The sequence below is a fragment of the Haplochromis burtoni genome, unplaced genomic scaffold, assembly GCF_018398535.1.
Source record: "Haplochromis burtoni strain Fernald_Lab_line unplaced genomic scaffold, NCSU_Asbu1 Contig_342, whole genome shotgun sequence".
Taxonomy (NCBI): domain Eukaryota; kingdom Metazoa; phylum Chordata; class Actinopteri; order Cichliformes; family Cichlidae; genus Haplochromis; species Haplochromis burtoni.
The window spans coordinates 232,031-250,188 of NW_024582703.1; the positions used below are offsets into that span (position 1 = coordinate 232,031).

An 18,158-nucleotide genomic window follows, 5' to 3' on the forward strand; every position below is an offset into this window, starting at 1 on the left:
CCTAGAGACAAAGCACGTACAAACTCCAAAACACGTAAAAACTCTGAAGCACGTACAAAGGACAACAGAAGTGCTCAAGGATGCTAGGGGCAGTGTTGAGCTTTTGTTACCTAGTGTGGTAGTAACAGGTAAATGAACTTTTTTTTTTTTAATTATTTGAATATATATGAGTGCTTGTGTATAAATACACAAACAATACACATATGCTTTCAATTGTGTAATTTAAGTGATCTAGGTAGCTGTTTTGGAAGTTCAGTTAACGCTAGAAATGTGTTCTGGAGTTTGTACATGCTTTTTGGAGTTTTTGGAGCCGGTTCGGAGCCGAAAGAGCCGGTTCTCTAAAAAGAGCCGGAAAGCCCATCACTACACTAAATAGAGTTAAAATGATTCCTAACACCGGCTGGATCACTAGCTATCATTAGCTAATTTTAGCTTTCAGAACTGCTAGTGTGGTACAGCCCGAGTTCCAGCACTAGCCAAGGAGCTGATGTACCTTATTGTACACTGTTTCATATTGTGGTTCAGTGTTTGTGTACACTGCAGTACAACTCCAAATCCAGGTGAGAGCAAGTCAAATAAATGTTGCCTGTTAATGTCCAGCAGCCCATATTCAGTTATAATCTGTTCTAAACTTTACTGTCAATGATGTTTCACCTTTTACAAAGACAGAGAGCGAGCAGGGAGGAGAGCGGTAAGAGGTGAGAGTTGGCACATAGTCAAAGTGAACACTGCAGTTATAATGCTAAGCTAGGTTTAGCATTGTAACTGCAGTGTTTGTGTGTTTGTGGCAGTGCAAAGATGAAACAAGGACGAAGGAGAGACAGGAGGTGGAAAAATAAATGTTGAACAAAAAAATGTAAAAAAAAAATCACAATAATTTGAACATGCATTTCATGGATGCTTCACTGCACAGTTAAAAATGTCAGTGAACAATCTACATAGAAGCATCCATGGATATGATCAGTAGCCATTAACAGGATTCACTGCACTCCAAACACAGCTGGAATACAATGGAAAAGTGGGGAAATCGATTTCCCCACTTTTGGATACGGTGTACCCACTGCCCCGCGTTAGTCTGCACAATAAAGTGAGAGTCTGTGTGAATCTGAAAACTTTAATTTAATAAATGTAATGAATGTAATATCTTAACAAGGAATGGAAGCAATTTCTCCAAACTGACAAAAATCAAAGATCCACTTCACAGTGACATTGTGTGTTTTGTGAAGAGGCCATTACTAAACAGATGTAAAATCACAAAGCAGCTAATTATTAATCATTTGATAATTTATTCTGTACAACACTGGCTGATGGTTTCTGACTGTCTCTGTAAAAATGAAATAAAGGTCGGGTCAAAAGGATCTGACTACAAACAGGTAGAGCAGTCCCCGCCAACAGCACATCCCTAAAAACAGACATATATACACTATGCATAAAGACATATGTACTCTTTTTCCTGTGCATGCGTTGGGAGTACATGTCTACTTTGAACATTATGCAGAGACAGCCACAGTGTTGGATACAAACTGCTGCTCCACCCAAATTTACATCTTCTATCAGTAGCCTTAAAAACAAACTGCAGGTTCATGAACTTAAAAAGCTCGTCTTTATTTGAAATTAGTTCCTGATTATCAGAAAGGCTAAAAACCACCACAGAGAATTTAAGTCCTGCATTCTGCCAGTGTTTCACATTGTGAGGAGCAGTCACACAGACATACAGTAATTCACACATGAGAACATAATTAATATACTCCAAACTACACAACACAGAAAACACAGTGCAATATTCACATCTATATACCCCTTTATACAGCCATATTTCTATGCAGACAGCTAGTGTTTCTTTGTCTTCTCCTTTTTCTTCTTCTCTTGATATTCAAGGATCTTTTTGTGAAATATTCCTGCAGGACAAAGGAAATGCAAATCAGGTTGGACTTTTGCTGCAGCACAATTACCAAAGAAGTCAAGTGCATGACTTAACATAAGTCACAAATGTGAGGACTTGCTTGGCTAATCTTAAATAATGACTTGACTTTGTATTCATAGTACAATATATTCTCTGTTTTATTATTGGAAAGCACTTTGGTCAACTTTGTTGTTTTTAAAAGTGCTATATAAATAAAGTTGGATTGGAATATTTGGGCATCAGACAGACTTTAACTTTCCACCATTTCAAATAAAGAGCTACAAACTTTAAATGAATTATATGCTTAACCAGAAGGAGAGTGACGGAGCCTAATGATCAGAGAGCAATCCTGTACACACACACACAGATTATATATCTACATGTCAGGAACTCACAGGGGATGTGGCGTACAACACTAGAGGCCAACTTCAAGCCCATAGCGCAAGTCACCATCAAGTGTGGGATCTACCAATGAGACGCTCTATCATGTCATCATTTCGTCCTTTATTTTGCTCAGACTTCTAACACACTGGTGTACATGGTTGTGGGTGTTGCACCCAACCTCATGTGGCTCTTACTCTATTCCAATCAAATGACTGGTTCAGTGAAGCACACAGGCCTTTCCCTCTCCTCCTGTCATTTGTTCTTGAATTGTTGACTGGATTCTGGTGGCGGTGCTCTCACTTGGGTATTGTATCACTTCCTTGTTATCACTGTATCATTTATACTCCAGGGTTAAACTGGGCAGAACAGTTCAGGTGTCCATGTTACATTTGTGGTAGTTCAGCATCAAGCTAGTGCTACTGAAGAGAAACAAGCATGAAAAGAGTCAGGGGTTTTTTAAATTTCAAAGCAAAGTTTCACAAAAAGCTCAACAAACATCAGCAAACACACACTGTGTGTTTGCAGACGTGTCCCTCCCTCACTTTTATGCTCATTGTGTCAGATGTTTAGCTACTCCTCGGCCTCATTTACTAATAACAAAAAGTTGAAGCCTATTTGCAGCTCTGGAGGCCAGGATTAGTGACTTGACCCGGCTTAGCACCCTGGAATATCCTGTGGTAGCCAGGCCCATGTAGTCAGTGGGGTCAAAGGTAGCTGTGGCAGGGGTGTGGTCTCTGACCCGCTGCAGTGAGCTCATCGGGCGGTGCCGGGATGACAGAGGGACAGGTGATTACGATGGGACTAATGACTCTCTACCCTTTTATAGTGATGCAGAACACTGGTGAGAGAGGAGTGTGCAGTGGAGGAAGCCACAAGGGCTCCACAAATGTGATAATCTGGAAAAAAAGAAGTAAGCCTAAGGGATTAAATGTTCCACTAGAGAAGTCTTGTGCTGCTACGCTCAGCCTTTGACCAAGTGACAGATATTGTCACTTGGTCAAAGGCTGAGTGGACCCTGAAGTCATGCAGGCACTGTTTTAGGTCGTCTCCCGGGTATCCCGAAAGAAATACTGAGAGCATGTCGTTCATGTCTCACACACTGAAAGAACTGCATGAATAAGTGGGCATTAAAGACTGTAGACTGAAATTATACAATCACAGCTCATATATTTAACAAAACATGCACAGTGAAAAGTGTAGAGTGTGAGTCCCTGGGATTGGGATTACTTCCTTTATTTACGAGCTGTAGTTGAGTACTAACCTTGCTGTGGTCCAGGCTGCTGCTGCTCCACCTCCTGGATAAACAAGTCAAACATCTGCGTCTGAATGAACTTCTTGACAAAGTGTCGAGTGACCTTGGGCTCGATTGCCTTGTAGAAGCTTCTCTTATCAAACACCCCACCTTCTCCAGCTCGTGCGTATTTTACATATGAGGCATAATGGCCGACTGTTTTCACGAAGAATTGCAGGAAGGCTTCAGAAACCACTCGGTTTAGCTCCTCCCCCGCTGAAGGAGAGGACAGAAAGCATTTAAGAATGATTGAAGAAACACTGTGCTACATGTGTTCATGTGCTGCTGTTCACCCACCTGATGCATTTTGTCTTGTACTTAGAGCCACTAATATTTCAGCCTGGAGCTTTGGAGGCAGGATAGTGCCTTCATCACCAATCTGCAATTGTGACAGAAGCCCTTTTGTTAGCTACAAATCCTGACCTAAGGACTTTAACATTTTAGGTTTTTCATCATTTGACAACTCTTACTGAAACAATGAATGGGTCCTTTTTATCCTCAGACAAATCAACCACCAGCAGCTGTGTTACACACAAAAAAGGACCAGAGTAAGGACAGAGTGCCAATATTAACACCGTAATATTAACACCATCTTTTTGGTTGTTTTTATGGTCTCCATGTTAACTCACATCAGTCTGGTCAGTGACTTGGTCCAGCAGGCGCTTCTGGACTCCCAGTAGATAAGGGGTAGGTGCCATCACTACATCGATGAGGATTTCTGGAACAATGGAGATGAAGGTATGCTGCCAGGTGAAAGGGTAGAGCAGGGCTGCTACTGCATGAATGACCTGAGACAATGTGCTGCAGACAGACAGAGTCGACATCAGAGGTGGTATCGCGATGGTAACACATGTTTGTGATTAAAAAACAATTTTTCTCTTCTTCTTTTATGGCTTAAGTACACGTAGCTGTGCCTCACTCAATGTTTTAATATGTTAAGCAGTAATACTGACTGAAAGGTGTAGATACAAACACACACTGCTTCATGTATTTATACGAGTTTTCTTTTCAAACAATAAACATGTATTATTATTTGAAATTTTGTATCCGATGCAACAAGAACTAAGATGTCAGGGATGCGTTAAAGCTGTGATTGGCTCTGTCCAGTCCCAGTGTTTTCACACAGCAATGCTAGAATTTAATGTAAGAGTGGGATGTAAAGTGGTGCATCAGAGGTGCATAGATACCAGAGGCACTAAACTGAGCAGTTGGCAGTGTTTCGTGTTGTGTAATCAAACTGAGCACAGATCAGTTAATTATAAAATCTACAAAGAGCATTCAGTAGTGAACACAAACATAACATTTGTCAACAAGAATCTATCACCCAGAGAGATCTTTGTGTCTGTGGTTAATATCTAAATGTTCGGACTACGGTCGTTTCAGATTTTGGAGAAACTATAAAATTCATTCCTTTGACTTTAGTCTCACATAACATGGCCCAGGATCTTCTTCTGCACATCCTGAACTGTTACTACTATTACACTGTTGGTAAATTACCCACAAATCTTTCTAATCCAGTCGTTTTTGCAGCTGCAGGCCTTACACTGACTTCCCCTGGTTATAGAGTGGTACGACCGGGGCTACGCTGTGCAGTAAATGACATAAAAGTATACCTTGGTATGATTAAAGTATGTGTCTGAGTGTATAGACAATGTGATCTACCCAAGTTCATCTGCGATGAAAATGATCCGTCTCTCCAAGACAGCCGCTGCAAACACCAGCAGCACTTGCTGGTCCGTCAGGCAGCCAAAGAGCGTGGCAAAGTTGACGTGTTCCAGCCAGGAATCCAGCGGCCGGGTCAGACTGATGATCTGGTGGAAAGTCACCACTGTCACAAATATGTCAACAGTGGTGCCAGCATGTCATCACTCAACTGACAGGGCTCTGCTTTTCAGCTCTTTCTATATCACCGTTTCTTTATATTTATTCTTCTTCCACTTTAAAAAACTGCCCATAAAAATGTCTTTACAAAGCCAGAGAACCATGTTGTCCCCCACCCTGAGGCCTGGTCACAAAAAATGACCACCATCAGTGAATACCTGAGATGACTGTGAGCTGTTGAAACATGGTCTATGACGGGTGTCAGATTTCTGCTCTGAGACAGAGGCTGGGTAATGCAAAACATGTTCAGACAAGTCCTCAGAAACATGCCAGCCTGAGGGATCTCTTATAGTCCCTGGGCTACTGCTCTTTGTGACCTGCCTAATGTAGTTTTAATACCTTTAACTGCTCAACATATATATTATTTTACAGATAGAGGTGTGTGGTTAGTGGGTTTTTCGGCTCTTTGATGTGTGCCGTTTCGTTGTTGATATTGAGACATCTACTCGACGACTGTAAAAATCTCGTTGATCACTGCAGAGGGCGTTCCTACCAGCATGCATCATTTTAGGCTGTCTGCAGTTTGCTTCCAGACATCGTTTACTGCTGCTTTGTCTCTAAATGCTTACTGCCACACTGACACTTATTTTCAGTGCACAGGGGGCTTACATGACGTGGCTATATTAAAAGCACTTCAGATCACTCATTACAATCAATTTAGCTGTGAACTCTTGTCATTTCTTGACCTCAACATTCACATTTTGGCTACAAAAATAATGCTACGAATGCTAGGTATGTGGTTAACAGTGTCAAATTATTTGAAGACGCTGACATTATATGAAATCACTAAAATGTTTGTGAGGTCTGAACTTTTGCCAATTTTAATAACAACGAATGCTACGTTAGTCACATTTGTTGTCTTTGTCCCAAGTTTAACAAGTAACACCTGTTGAAGTTACGGAATTCAGTCCTGAACAGTTTACATGTCTTTAGGCAGTTCCAACAGCATTGCACTGAATATACCTCAAAGCTGAGAGAGAAGCTCTAACAGGGCATGAAAACAAACAGTCCAATGTCAACACATAGGCTTACTTCTTTCTTTCCAGATTATCAAAACCGTTTACATCAGGTGTGGGAAACGAGTCAAACAGCACGTGATGTACGTCATTATGTGACACGACCACAGAGTGACCGGGAGAATATTACACGCGAGTTTTCTGGTGAGTTAATAGCCAAGAAGCTGAAACCTCATAGACTTTTTTTGGTTTTTCCTTTTTGCATCCCTAGTTATGTGTCCGTAACAGTATGGCCCTCGGAGAACTATATAAAAATTTAAATGGCCCTTCACATGAAAAAGGTTCCTCAGCCCTGATTTAAACAGATGAAGAACTGAAATGAACCAGAAAACACAGATAACAAACTCACAGACATGACAACCTGAGCTACACACATTTTAAAGGATCGTTGTACTGTGTTTTGAACAAAAAGAGATATTCTGAGTCTAAATTTACTAATGGAGTTAGAAGACGAGATAAATGAGAGTCTTTTCTTAATAGACATCAAAGAGGCGCTCACTCTGACCTCAGTGCCCGACTCAGGAATGAAGCTCTTAATCTCCACTGTGTTCCCTGGTGCTGGGAATTGAGCTTCTCTAAGTTTCTGCATGAATGGATAGATCATGGCCATGGAGATCTGCCGGCGCTTCTCCACCTCGTCGAATATCTGCACACATGGGAGAGAATAGTCACAAACTCAAAGTACGACATATGCTAAAGCAAGATTATTTTATTTTACTTATGTTGTTATTGACTTAAATATCTAATTTCAATTTGTTCCGTTTCATGGACAAGCTGTCTCAAATCCTCACAGTCAGTAACACAATTAGTTAATCATTTAGTTTCTACCTTCACACTTGAACATATGACATACTTCTGCTTTGGCTCTCGGAGGAGGTGGACGCGTCTTTCACCCCCTCCTTCCCTTATTTTCCCTGCTGCTGCCTCTATGTCCTTGTCTGGTCTCGTCTGACTAACCCCGAGAGAGCCTCTCATTCTCACTCTTGTTCTCTAAAAACTAAAGAAGAAGAACTATGGATTTGATCAACTGGTCCCTGAATGCAATTGACACTCTATTCTCGACGAGAAGCCTGGGTTCGGGAGAGCCTGAGTGTCCTGGAGGGACATTCCCCGCAGGATACACGATGGAAAAGATCTGGGAGGAGCTCACAGCTCTTAAACGGGAGATACACCTGGAGACCAGTGACGGACACTAAGAACAACTGTCTGTTCGTTCTAAAACAACATATCCATCATCTTTCATGCAACTACCCTCCTCCCATCCGATGTGGACAGGGGCTCAGCCGGAGGCACGATCGCGAGATTGCAGCGTCCCAGATGCAGCTGTGCACACTGGCATACTCCCCCATGTTGCTTGTCTTGTGTTTTTATGGTGTGGTGATATTTCTGTTTTTCATGTGCTAGAGTTTTTGTCTTCTCCTCATGCCGACTCCTTTGGGGATCAGTATGAGCAGACATTCTTTTTCTCTCCTGATCTGCCCTTTTGTGTTACATATTTTGTTGTTTTTTCCTTTTGCGCCCTATCCTGACCTGTCTCCCCAATGTGAAGTTTGTGTATTGTATGTACGGTCGGCGAGGTCTGTCATCTACTTCCCATTAACACTGTTGGCATCTTCTGTCGTTGATGGAGAATGAAATGTAAAAAAAAAGCTAACTTTCCAGTTTAGATGATTTATCAGCAACACCTTCCCAAGATACTGTAACTTGCTACCTTGTATCCTCGCTGTGTTGATACTGGTACACATGAAATCCCATCTCATCCCAACCTTTGTCTTTTATAGGAATACCATAATTACGAAGCAGGATTTCATCTTCAAATTCAGGGTTCATTCTGGGTTTTTCTGTACCGAACACGTTTCTCTTCTTCCTCACTACCGGGTATATCGCCATGGTAACTCATGCTGCAACCATAACCTATTGCGGAGCAGATTATGTTCCAGATTAGAGGTCAACAGGTATGAAATCACTGACTACTGACCAGTAATTTCTCTGGAAACTAGTATCAGCAATCCTATAAGACAGTACTGTAGTATAATATATAGTATATAGTAGGATAGTAAGAGGGGCTAAAGTCTTTATAGTCTCTTAATATTTTGTTGTTCCCCAGGTGATCTGTAAAAAAATATAAATTCTTAAGCACAACTTTATTGATTTTTTTCCTGCTGGCTACAAACTATTGTTCTATAATGAAAGGACAATAAAGCAATAAAACACAGAACATCAGCTCATCTGATGTTCTATGATTATAAAACATCTGTTTGTGGATGACCTAATATCACATTTGCATGTTGAATAAGCTGCTTTTAGATTTTTATTTCTACTGCAGCTGCAGCTCAAAGAATACAAACTAAAACGACTGTTTAAAATCAATTTCAATGAAAATTTTCAGATTCACACATATGTATAAATACAGAGTTGTGATATTGATTAGTCAGCTTTCTTTCTTGGCTTCAAATACGCTAACATTTATTAAAACAGCACCGGCCTTTTTAACCAAAGCATGTTGCTTTCAGACTATGGGTTTAACTTCCTCATGTATTTCCAACAGTATAGTTTTATCTTGCTTCATATAAGCAGTTGCTTTACTGAAAGTAATAATAATAATAATAATAATAATAATAATAATAATAATAATAATAATAATGGATTGGATTTATATAGCGCTTTTCAAGGCACTCAAAGTGCTTTACAATTCCACTATTCATTCACTCTCACATTCACACACTGGTGGAGGCAGCTACAGTTGTAGCCACATAAGTACACATAACTGTGATTGAATTAAACTGAATTTGACCAATTTAATTTATAATCGCACCAAATCACAACAACAGCCACCTCAAGGCCCTAAACCCCAACCCCAACACCACCCCTTTCATGTGAATACACAGGGAAATCCATAATGATAACCAGCATCGTGTGACCGTGTATTCTGACTGCAGATGTTAGGATGATTCCCTGGGTGTGTTTAACCTGCTTACAGGGCTTGGTGCCAACTAAACAAAGTACTATTAACTGCTACCAAAGTAATCTGACTACGCACAACCTCTGCAACAAGTTTCCTAAAATTCAGCCAATTTTTCTTCCAGAGCTGTTGTGCTGAACTCACCTTGGAGAAGAGCCCAAAACAAGCCAGTGTACTAATGATGCAGTAAGCCTCAGGTGGTCGCGCTCCTCTCCCTCCTGGCTGTGGATCAGAGAGTGAAACAAATATCAAACAGCAGTTTCCAAATGAGGACACTCTGCAAAGGACAGCTTCTGAACACTGACCAATAATCTCCTGCAGTATCCATTTCTTCTGCTGCCATCGATCTCAGTCAGAACAAAGGAGAAGGTCTCACTGAAAATGGACAACAACAACTGAAAACAGGGGCTGTAGGCTGGTTTACACAGAACAGAACCCTGAATACTGCTCAAAGGTTAAAGACCACCTGATTGACATGCATTACCTGTGGTACTCTGTCAAAGGAGCCCAGTTGATGCCTTCTGGGAAACAAAAAAGTGTGATTGCCTTTAAAGTCTTCTCCTCCTCCTCCTTCTGAGATCTCGCCATTCCATCTCTCTGCAAGTAAATATAAAAGTTTAAATCACTGTTTCCAAATAGATACATACATCATATGTACAACTGATTATAACTGTACAATTGTACAAAACAAAATTTAAGGAATACTTTTTAATCAGAGTATATCATTACGTTAACTGAACCTCTCTGATATAGATTTGGACACTTAAGTAGCAGAGCAGGTCGTTTCAGCTGCTTTGGTGTTCATTTAATTAATGCAACAATTCCCAGAACAGACATAGTTTTTTTTCACTAGATTTGCATTTAGCCAGGGTCAGTGTCAGCACTGTTAGCATGTCAGAGAGAATATTATGCTGCCAGTAAAATGACCAAGTGATGGTCTGGCACGCATATTCATGGAGGGACACACAGACCGCCAGAGGCTAGGCAGCGCCACCCCTGAGTACTATTAGATATCAGAATGAAATCCATGGATCCACTGTCAGAACCCTGCTTTGGTGCTCTCCTTAACTAAATCCAAAATAACTCCAGTGAGAGACAAATATATTTTGGTCCTTCTGACAACTCCAAGTTGCACCTGGAGTGAGTGAGTGAGTGAGTGAGTGAGTGAGTGAGTGAGTGAGTGAGTGAGTGAGTGAGTGGCTGGAGCATTGAGACAGAGTCTTTCTTGTAGTCAATACACATTGTGCACAGGTTGGTCAGTCGGGTCTGACAGTCTTGAATGACTGCTCTATCTACCAATGGATAGTTTTGCCCCTCTGGTGTTGGTGCCAATTCTTTTCTGGGTCCTTCTCATGTATTGCCATTCCATATACCTGTTCATCTTATCTGCTATAATGGCTGATGTTAGCTTCCATGTTGTAATAGTTGGAAAAGACGGGACCCCTCTGTGGGGATCAGGACTGTCCGGGCTTTCAGTTAGACAGTGGGTTCATGCTCATTTGGGCTGTCAGATGTTCATGGAGTACAGTTAGTTTTGCCGCATGATGTTAGAGGCAGTGCTGTCCCTTCTCTCAAATCCTTTCTGAGTATCTTCAAAATATACACAGCAATGACATTAGAATGTCATTCAGAGGCCGGGGACTGTGAGTGTCAGCACCACAGTCCAGGATGAGACAACAAACATCCACAAGTACATCAGTAAGATGGCCCCAACTGACCGCGTGCTCAGTGAATACCTCAGGCAGCAGAAACCCAAGAAAGAGGAGGAAGAGGAGGAACCATCATGGAAGGAACCATCATTGTACATTGTATAGCTTTCTTGTTATATGTAAAATTGTATTGTATTTATTTAAATTTTTACTTTTTAATTATTTTACCTGCATTTTTTTAATCACTCTTATATTTAAATGTTCATTTGCTATTTTATCTAGGGATTGAGAGTAACGTAGTTTCTATTCTCTGTATGTCCTGTACATGTGGCAGAATTGACAATAAAGTTGACTTTGACTTTTTTGACTTGAAGGACAGGCCCCTGCACGGTATGTACCAGCAGCAGATAGAGGAAGTGGCTGATATTCAGAAATCCTACCAGTGGCTGGACAAAGCTGGACTGAAAGACAGCACAGAGGCACTAATCATGGCAGCACGGGAACAAGCTCTGAGTACAAGATCCATAGAGGCTGGGGTCTATCACACCAGGCAAGACCCCAGGTGCAGGCTGTGTAAAGATGCCCCAGAGACAATCCATCACATAACAGCAGGGTGCAAGATGCTAGCAGGCAAGGCATACATGGAATGCCATAACCAAGTGGCCGGCATAGTGTACAGGAACATCTGTGCCGAGTATGGCCTGGAAGTCCCGATGTCAAAATGGGAGATGCCCCCAAGGGTGGTGGAGAATGACCGAGCTAAGATCCTGTGGGACTTCCAGATACAGACGGACAAAATGGTGGTGGCTAACCAACCGGACATAGTGGTAGACAAGCATATTTGGCTTTCACGATCATACTGACCTTGGGAAACTGGTAGGTAATCTGAGGTTCGTAGGTATTGCCGTCCTTGGCCTTCTTGAGGCTGACCACCACCAGATACTCAAAGAAGTACTGACCACTGGCATAGCGGTGCTGCCTGGTTGTGTTCTCTGCTGCCTCCAGACCAGGTGGCTCTGTAAGCTCAGGCTCTTTGACTCCTATGTGAAGATAAAAAAGAAAACACAAACACATTTAGTGTGCTTGATCATGCATTTCCCAATAGTTCTTATTTGTATGAATACAACACACCAGTTAGAAATTGGAGAAGTTACAACATTAAAGACCATATATGATACACACAAACACACTAATGAGAGATATAAGAGAGAGAAATGCGAAACACCAGCTACTGTTAGACAGAGCAGTTCCTTGAGACTATAAGAGTAGACTAATGACCCTATTCAACCTATGACTCGATGCCTCACACATGGTACCTGGAATGTCTAGAACTACAGTCTAAAGAGCTTGGAAAAAAAGTGTCTGGACTGACCTGGCTGAGGGGTTCAGGCCTGTACAGAAAAGCAGTGGGGACAGAGCAGCTCCTCCTTACTAAATCCTGCACTTCATGCAGAGTTGTGCTATTGAAGTTGGCCTGTAGTGTTGTTCGCCCCATCCCAGTCTGATGAAAGCTCTTAGATCATGTATAGTTCTAGTCATTCCAGGATTTATGTTTGTGACACAGAGTCCTAAGCTTTCTTGTAGTTAATCTAGGTTGTGCACAGTTGGTCAGTCTGGTCTAAAAGTCTAAAGTGACTTTTCTATCTACCAGAAGTAGTTGATAAGTAAAATGCTTGACCTTGTCTTCAGCAGTCAGTTATATCAGTGGATACTGGATTTTCTCAGTGACAGTCCACAGATGGCAAGACTTGTGCCCCACACCCCACTGGTGGTACTCATCTCAAATAGGAATAAGGTGAGGTGCACAGTCTGAGGGGTGCTCCCATAACAACTTCTCCCTAAATCATCATTGCTTTGAAGTAGCAGAGATGGAGCATTGTGAAGGACATCACACTGTCACAATCTTTTCACCCAGCTCCCCTCTGACAAACAGTATAGCTTAGCAAATCCACGAACTGCCAGGTTCATGAGGAACAGTTTTTATCCAACAGCCATCACTAAACTGAACTCTGCCCATCACCCTGTGACACCAAAAACAACTCTCTCCATCAGTATAGATTTTTTAGACATTGTGATTCTGTTGTATGCGACACATACAATGACAATAAATGTATTGTATTCTACTGGCTGGTAGCTGAACTGGACTTAAGCACTTCGAGGCGTCTGTTGTTGTGATCTGGCGCCATATAAATCAAATTTAATTTAATTCATTTTTAATCATTGTCACTGTTTCCATCTTCTCAAACTTACATTGGAAAAAATAGAAGCTCCTTTCTATAACATTTTATTCACATCCTCACTTTGCAACTACTTTTAGTCCATCCATCCATTCGCTTCAGCTTATCCTTTTCAGGGTTGCGGGGGGCACCGGAGCTTATCCCAGCTGGGGTATGTCACACAGTGGAAATTTGTATCTATCTTTTATATTGGACCTGATTTTAGTGTTTACTTCTGAGTGTAGTTTTTATTTGCATGATTTTATGATGTTCCACTGTGGACCTGCTGGGTATGGGACAATTAGCTGATAGTGATCACCTGCTGAGGCATGGGTGTGTCTAGATGTGGCCTATCAGCTGTTTAAAAGACCTATTAAAAGGAAGCTAGGTGAGCACTGGGGGGGAGAGAGGCCCCAGAAGGCCAGCGTGGAAAAGAGGGACCTGCTGCCTGATCGTGGGGGTGTGACGACTCATTTGGAGACCGATCTGTCAGCATAACGTGGCGACCCAGTGCCGACAGCGGGAATGGCGCCAGCAGGGCACCTCTGCATGCATTTGTGAGTAGTGTCTCCACTGCTGTTCAAAAAAGGGAAATGCTAAATGGACTGGTTCTTATGTAGCGCTTTTCTACTCTGCTTATGCACTCCAAACACTTTAAACAACACGCTCCATTCACCCATTCATACAACACTTAAGTGCTTTCTATCTAAGATTTACACATACTGAACACATCAGGAAACAACCTTCAAAACTGGATTCAGTCTCTGGCTGCAGACTGAGGGAGCCAGAGGTTGAACCACCTGGCTGTAATGACAGTGTTCAGGCTCAAACATAAAACAGCTGCTCTGATGCTGAAAACCTTTAAATGTCTCATTTTTAAACAATAGCCTTGTATGTACAATTAATAATGGCTTTAAAATTATAATCATTCTATTATTAATTATTCAATTATACTTAAATATTATAATAAATATAGAAACATTTCACTGCCCTGATGTCTGGTGGAGACTGTACTCCACAATATTAAAATCTCTGCCCTTGATGCACTGGGTTATTTAACCAGTACTTCTTGTGTTGTCACAACAAATGCACGAGAGGAAACGAGATTTAACGCTGGCCAAAAAAGACCTAGCATCTGCAACAGAACACTGTTCACATCAGCTCAGCGGTGCACGTGAGGTCAACCACGACTACAGTCACACATTTGGAAACTGTGTTGACATCTAATCACGACGTGTCCAAATGTCCAGCGGCACCTTCAAAAATCAGTTTTCAACAGGATAATACTCACTGTCCCTTTTGCCTTTGCGGAAGGAGGACCACATGGCACTAAGCCTCTTGAAGGGCCCTTGTCGTCCATCATCTTCGCCTGATGGAATGGCACCTGGAGAAACCAGCAGCTGCTCAGTACTGAAAACATACGTCGGTGCTCACTTCCCCATACCTCCTCTGCTCGTTTAAAGCCTCATAAATCTCTGTCCTCTTTTCCAGCACTCTAGCTTATCAGACTTCTGTTCAGGTTAAGTCCATTAACACCATTATGCCTGAAATAAATGTGAAACTGTGACTAACATGTCCTATGAGTAGACTATAAAACTCACAAGGCAGTTGTTTTAGTTGAGCATTCTTTAAGACTGACTTTCAGTTATGAAACCATTACTCGAGTACCCAAAGGAAAGATGATCTGCACTTACCATGCTTCTCAGAAACATCCGTGATGATGTTACTCATGGGTTGTTCACCTAAACAACACAACAGAATACGTGAATGAAGATGTCAGAGTCAGCTTCTGTCTATGTTCTGTGCACGTACACAAAAAAATGACAGCTACAGGTATTTGGATTGTATTAATTAAAGTATAAGAATGCAGTGCACTACAACAGTGAGACGTTAGAAACCAATGAGCTGGAATTGAGCCCTTTAGACCCCACGCCTTAAGTCGCCCTGTGTAAATAACAAGCGTAGCTTTATGATTAGCAGCTACGATGTACTGAGACAACAGCCCCTAACATGTTTCTGTTACCTAGCAACAAAGCTTTTGCTACATAGGTCCTCTTTATTAATCCCGTGTTTATACTGCAGCGCTGACAGTCTGCTGAATCATCTGTTTGTTTTACACTCTGAGGAAGGAATTTCCCCCAACTTGTGCTTCACATCATCTCAGAATCAAAAACACTGGAGAGCAAGCCTTTTTGGTAAATAGACAGCATCAACAACAATGTACAGTTTAAATGGTATTTAACACATCACTTAAGAACTTGGTGATAGGCTGGTTTCTATCACCAAGACAAACAAAGACAAAGCTCAGGTTTATCAGTTTATTTGTTTCAAAATCAAAAAGTATTAAAGAGGCAATCAAAGGCAGGGAAAGAAGTGCTTCTGACAACAAAATACATTTAAATATATAGTTAAACAACATTTTGTCCTACAAACTTTGGAAGCTTATCTATCTCACATCCACAGCCAAATAAAAGTGAAAGTCAACTATACCAGTGTTATTTCTGTGGGGTTTTCTTTCTATATTAAATAGATCCATCACCAAGTAAGCAGTTACCATAAAATAAGTAAATCTTTGTGTCTAAAACACAAATAATCATTGCATGGAAGACAGTTAAAGTAAGTCAGAGACATCAGCATCCGAACAAAGACTTAAATTAGTTCCCAGTGGGTTTGTAGTCAGCGGCTCTAAACACCAGTCTTTGTCGCTCCTAAGCTCCCATCTAGTGTTTTTAAGCTGCTAACCCAAACATAGCAGGCTAGATACAACCCTGTTTCCATGCACAACTGGCAGACTAAAGACAAAGGCCAAAAAGAGAAGCCCTGGCTGCAGCAGGGTCACTTGCCTTGGGAGACCAGCACAGCAGCCATACGACGACGAGTGATCGAGATGTGAACCTGCCAGCTGGTCAAAAAATAGAAAAGTAGACAGACTTTCTACTGGCTCACCTATGAAACCATGAAAGTATCACTTCCTCTAAATAGATGGTGTTCACTGAAGGGTCCCTGAGCTCAGATAAACAGAGTGAATTTGGCTCTTTTCTAATCACACTAACCACTCGCAGTACTTCAAACCACTGTTTGACCATACAATGAAACTGCGTTTTGTCCCGGAAACTTAAAGTTATCCAAGTTTATCTACCTCACATCCACAGCCAACAATTAGAATAGTATCTGGAAAAAACTCACATGCACAAGGCGATCGTGTAAACTACCAACTGAAACCCCCAGCCAATCAGAGTGTTCAAGCCCTGAACCATTTCTGTCAGTCAAAAACACTAAATCACATAAAGAGGAGGGGGGGGGGCTCTCAGCAGGGAGCAGGTGCTTCAAGAGTCAAGTTGCCAGCTGAACTCAAGACTTCAGGAAGTAACTAGTTTCTATCTTAAGCAAAAAAGTAAAAGTAAAGTTAAAATTAATACATCCATTATAATTCCCAGTCTCTCACACACGCTTATTATTATTATTATTATTATTATTATTATTATTACATGCCAACTTTAAGCCAATTGCACAAGTCACCATGAACTGTGGAAGCGATAGATCGATAGATATACACATAATGCAATTAAATAATCATTTTGAAAACATATCACATCATATCAGGAGGCTAAAGTATACGCTGACTGTGTGGTTGGTGGAAAAACAGAAACAAACAAAAACAAACCAAAGACAGTTTCTAGGTTAGATTCAATCGATCCGTCTGAGCTGAACTCTGTTAAACCAAAGATCACTTTGAACACCGCAGCTCTTCTAAATCATTTTGAGCTAACTCGTTTGTGGTTGTCACTCCACTCTTTGCTGCATGTACATGTTGAGCGACCACACTCCACACACAGACAAATTGCAGCCAGAGCAGATTAAATAAGCAGCTGCGGGACACAGTCCAGGTTTCACTTCAGTCTGGCCAAGTCCCTGACAATGTTTACTGAGTCTGCAGTACACAACTTTGGCATTTGCAATCTGTTGTCCTGTGTAAACACCAGTGGCAGTGCCTTCCTACTCAGTAACTTGCAGAACTGTGCTGAATGAGCCCTCGGGACAAAAACACGTCTCAGGTTGTGTTTTAGTGTCAGTTTGACTCTTTCTTGACCCTACACACTGCTGCGTTTTTGAGCTACTTCTTTTCAGCTCTGATGTGATGTGGGTGTAAAAAAAAAAAAAAAAAAAAAAAAAACAGCCCTCCCTCGGGCCCACAGGGTCTTAAACATGTTATAACAAGATGCTGTCAAGTCAAAGGAGGTGATTAAAGCAAGACTAACTAAAGCTGCCTGATATCCTGTTTCCATGTTCTTGTTCATTCCTGCAGCCTTTATATCACAAATCTGCCAATTTATCTGTTTACCCAATGGAAAGTTTTATCCATGATATAGACTGTTTCCCTTCATAAGCACCATGTGTTTTCCACCTAAGCCTGCGCTGAAAAGGTGTTCTTCCAGCAGCTAATGCAGCTAAAAGCAGTCTTTCAAACTGGCTGTCATTTCACCTCCTGAGGCTACAAGGCAATCTACAGCAACATCCACAACATGCGCACAGTAGATGAACTAAAACAGATGTGAGGGCAAGCTTACAGACCATCACAGTTCAAGGTGACCACAAGCTAAATGATCATATGTGCACCTGACACAGCCCCAAACAACATTTTAGGCTCATACCATGAACACAGCATCACGACAAGCTCAAAAAGTTTCATGTCACGGACTGTAAACACATCACAGAGGTCAAGTATTTAAGTCGTAACCTCCACGCCGCACTTTATGTCAGCTGTAAATGAACAGCAGAGGTTTCCCTACAATGAAGTGGAAAAACACCGATACACACATGGGCGCAACCTGTTCGAGATAAGTTACTTCAGCAAG

The 18,158-nt window shown here is 41.5% G+C and overlaps 1 protein-coding gene across 4 annotated transcripts in view; it reads right to left on the minus strand.

Moving 5' to 3' along the window:
• Window positions 1-1,100: 1,100 nt before the first annotated feature.
• The window catches only part of LOC102293910 (DENN domain-containing protein 2D), a 34,452-nt gene continuing 17,394 nt past the window's right edge, over window positions 1,101-18,158 (minus strand). For all 4 annotated transcript variants that reach the window (XM_042228686.1, XM_014340223.2, XM_042228685.1 and 1 more), the window contains 13 exons: window positions 14,997-15,044; window positions 14,594-14,686; window positions 11,951-12,126; window positions 9,922-10,034; window positions 9,743-9,812; window positions 9,582-9,659; window positions 6,981-7,121; window positions 5,241-5,389; window positions 4,208-4,379; window positions 4,049-4,099; window positions 3,876-3,957; window positions 3,549-3,794; window positions 1,101-1,898 (listed from right to left, as the gene is read on the minus strand). In XM_042228686.1, the coding sequence (XP_042084620.1) occupies window positions 1,831-1,898; window positions 3,549-3,794; window positions 3,876-3,957; window positions 4,049-4,099; window positions 4,208-4,379; window positions 5,241-5,389; window positions 6,981-7,121; window positions 9,582-9,659; window positions 9,743-9,812; window positions 9,922-10,034; window positions 11,951-12,126; window positions 14,594-14,686; window positions 14,997-15,044 (1,487 nt within the window). In that variant the 3' untranslated portion in view covers window positions 1,101-1,830. The remainder of the gene's footprint in view (window positions 1,899-3,548; window positions 3,795-3,875; window positions 3,958-4,048; window positions 4,100-4,207; window positions 4,380-5,240; window positions 5,390-6,980; window positions 7,122-9,581; window positions 9,660-9,742; window positions 9,813-9,921; window positions 10,035-11,950; window positions 12,127-14,593; window positions 14,687-14,996; window positions 15,045-18,158) is intronic.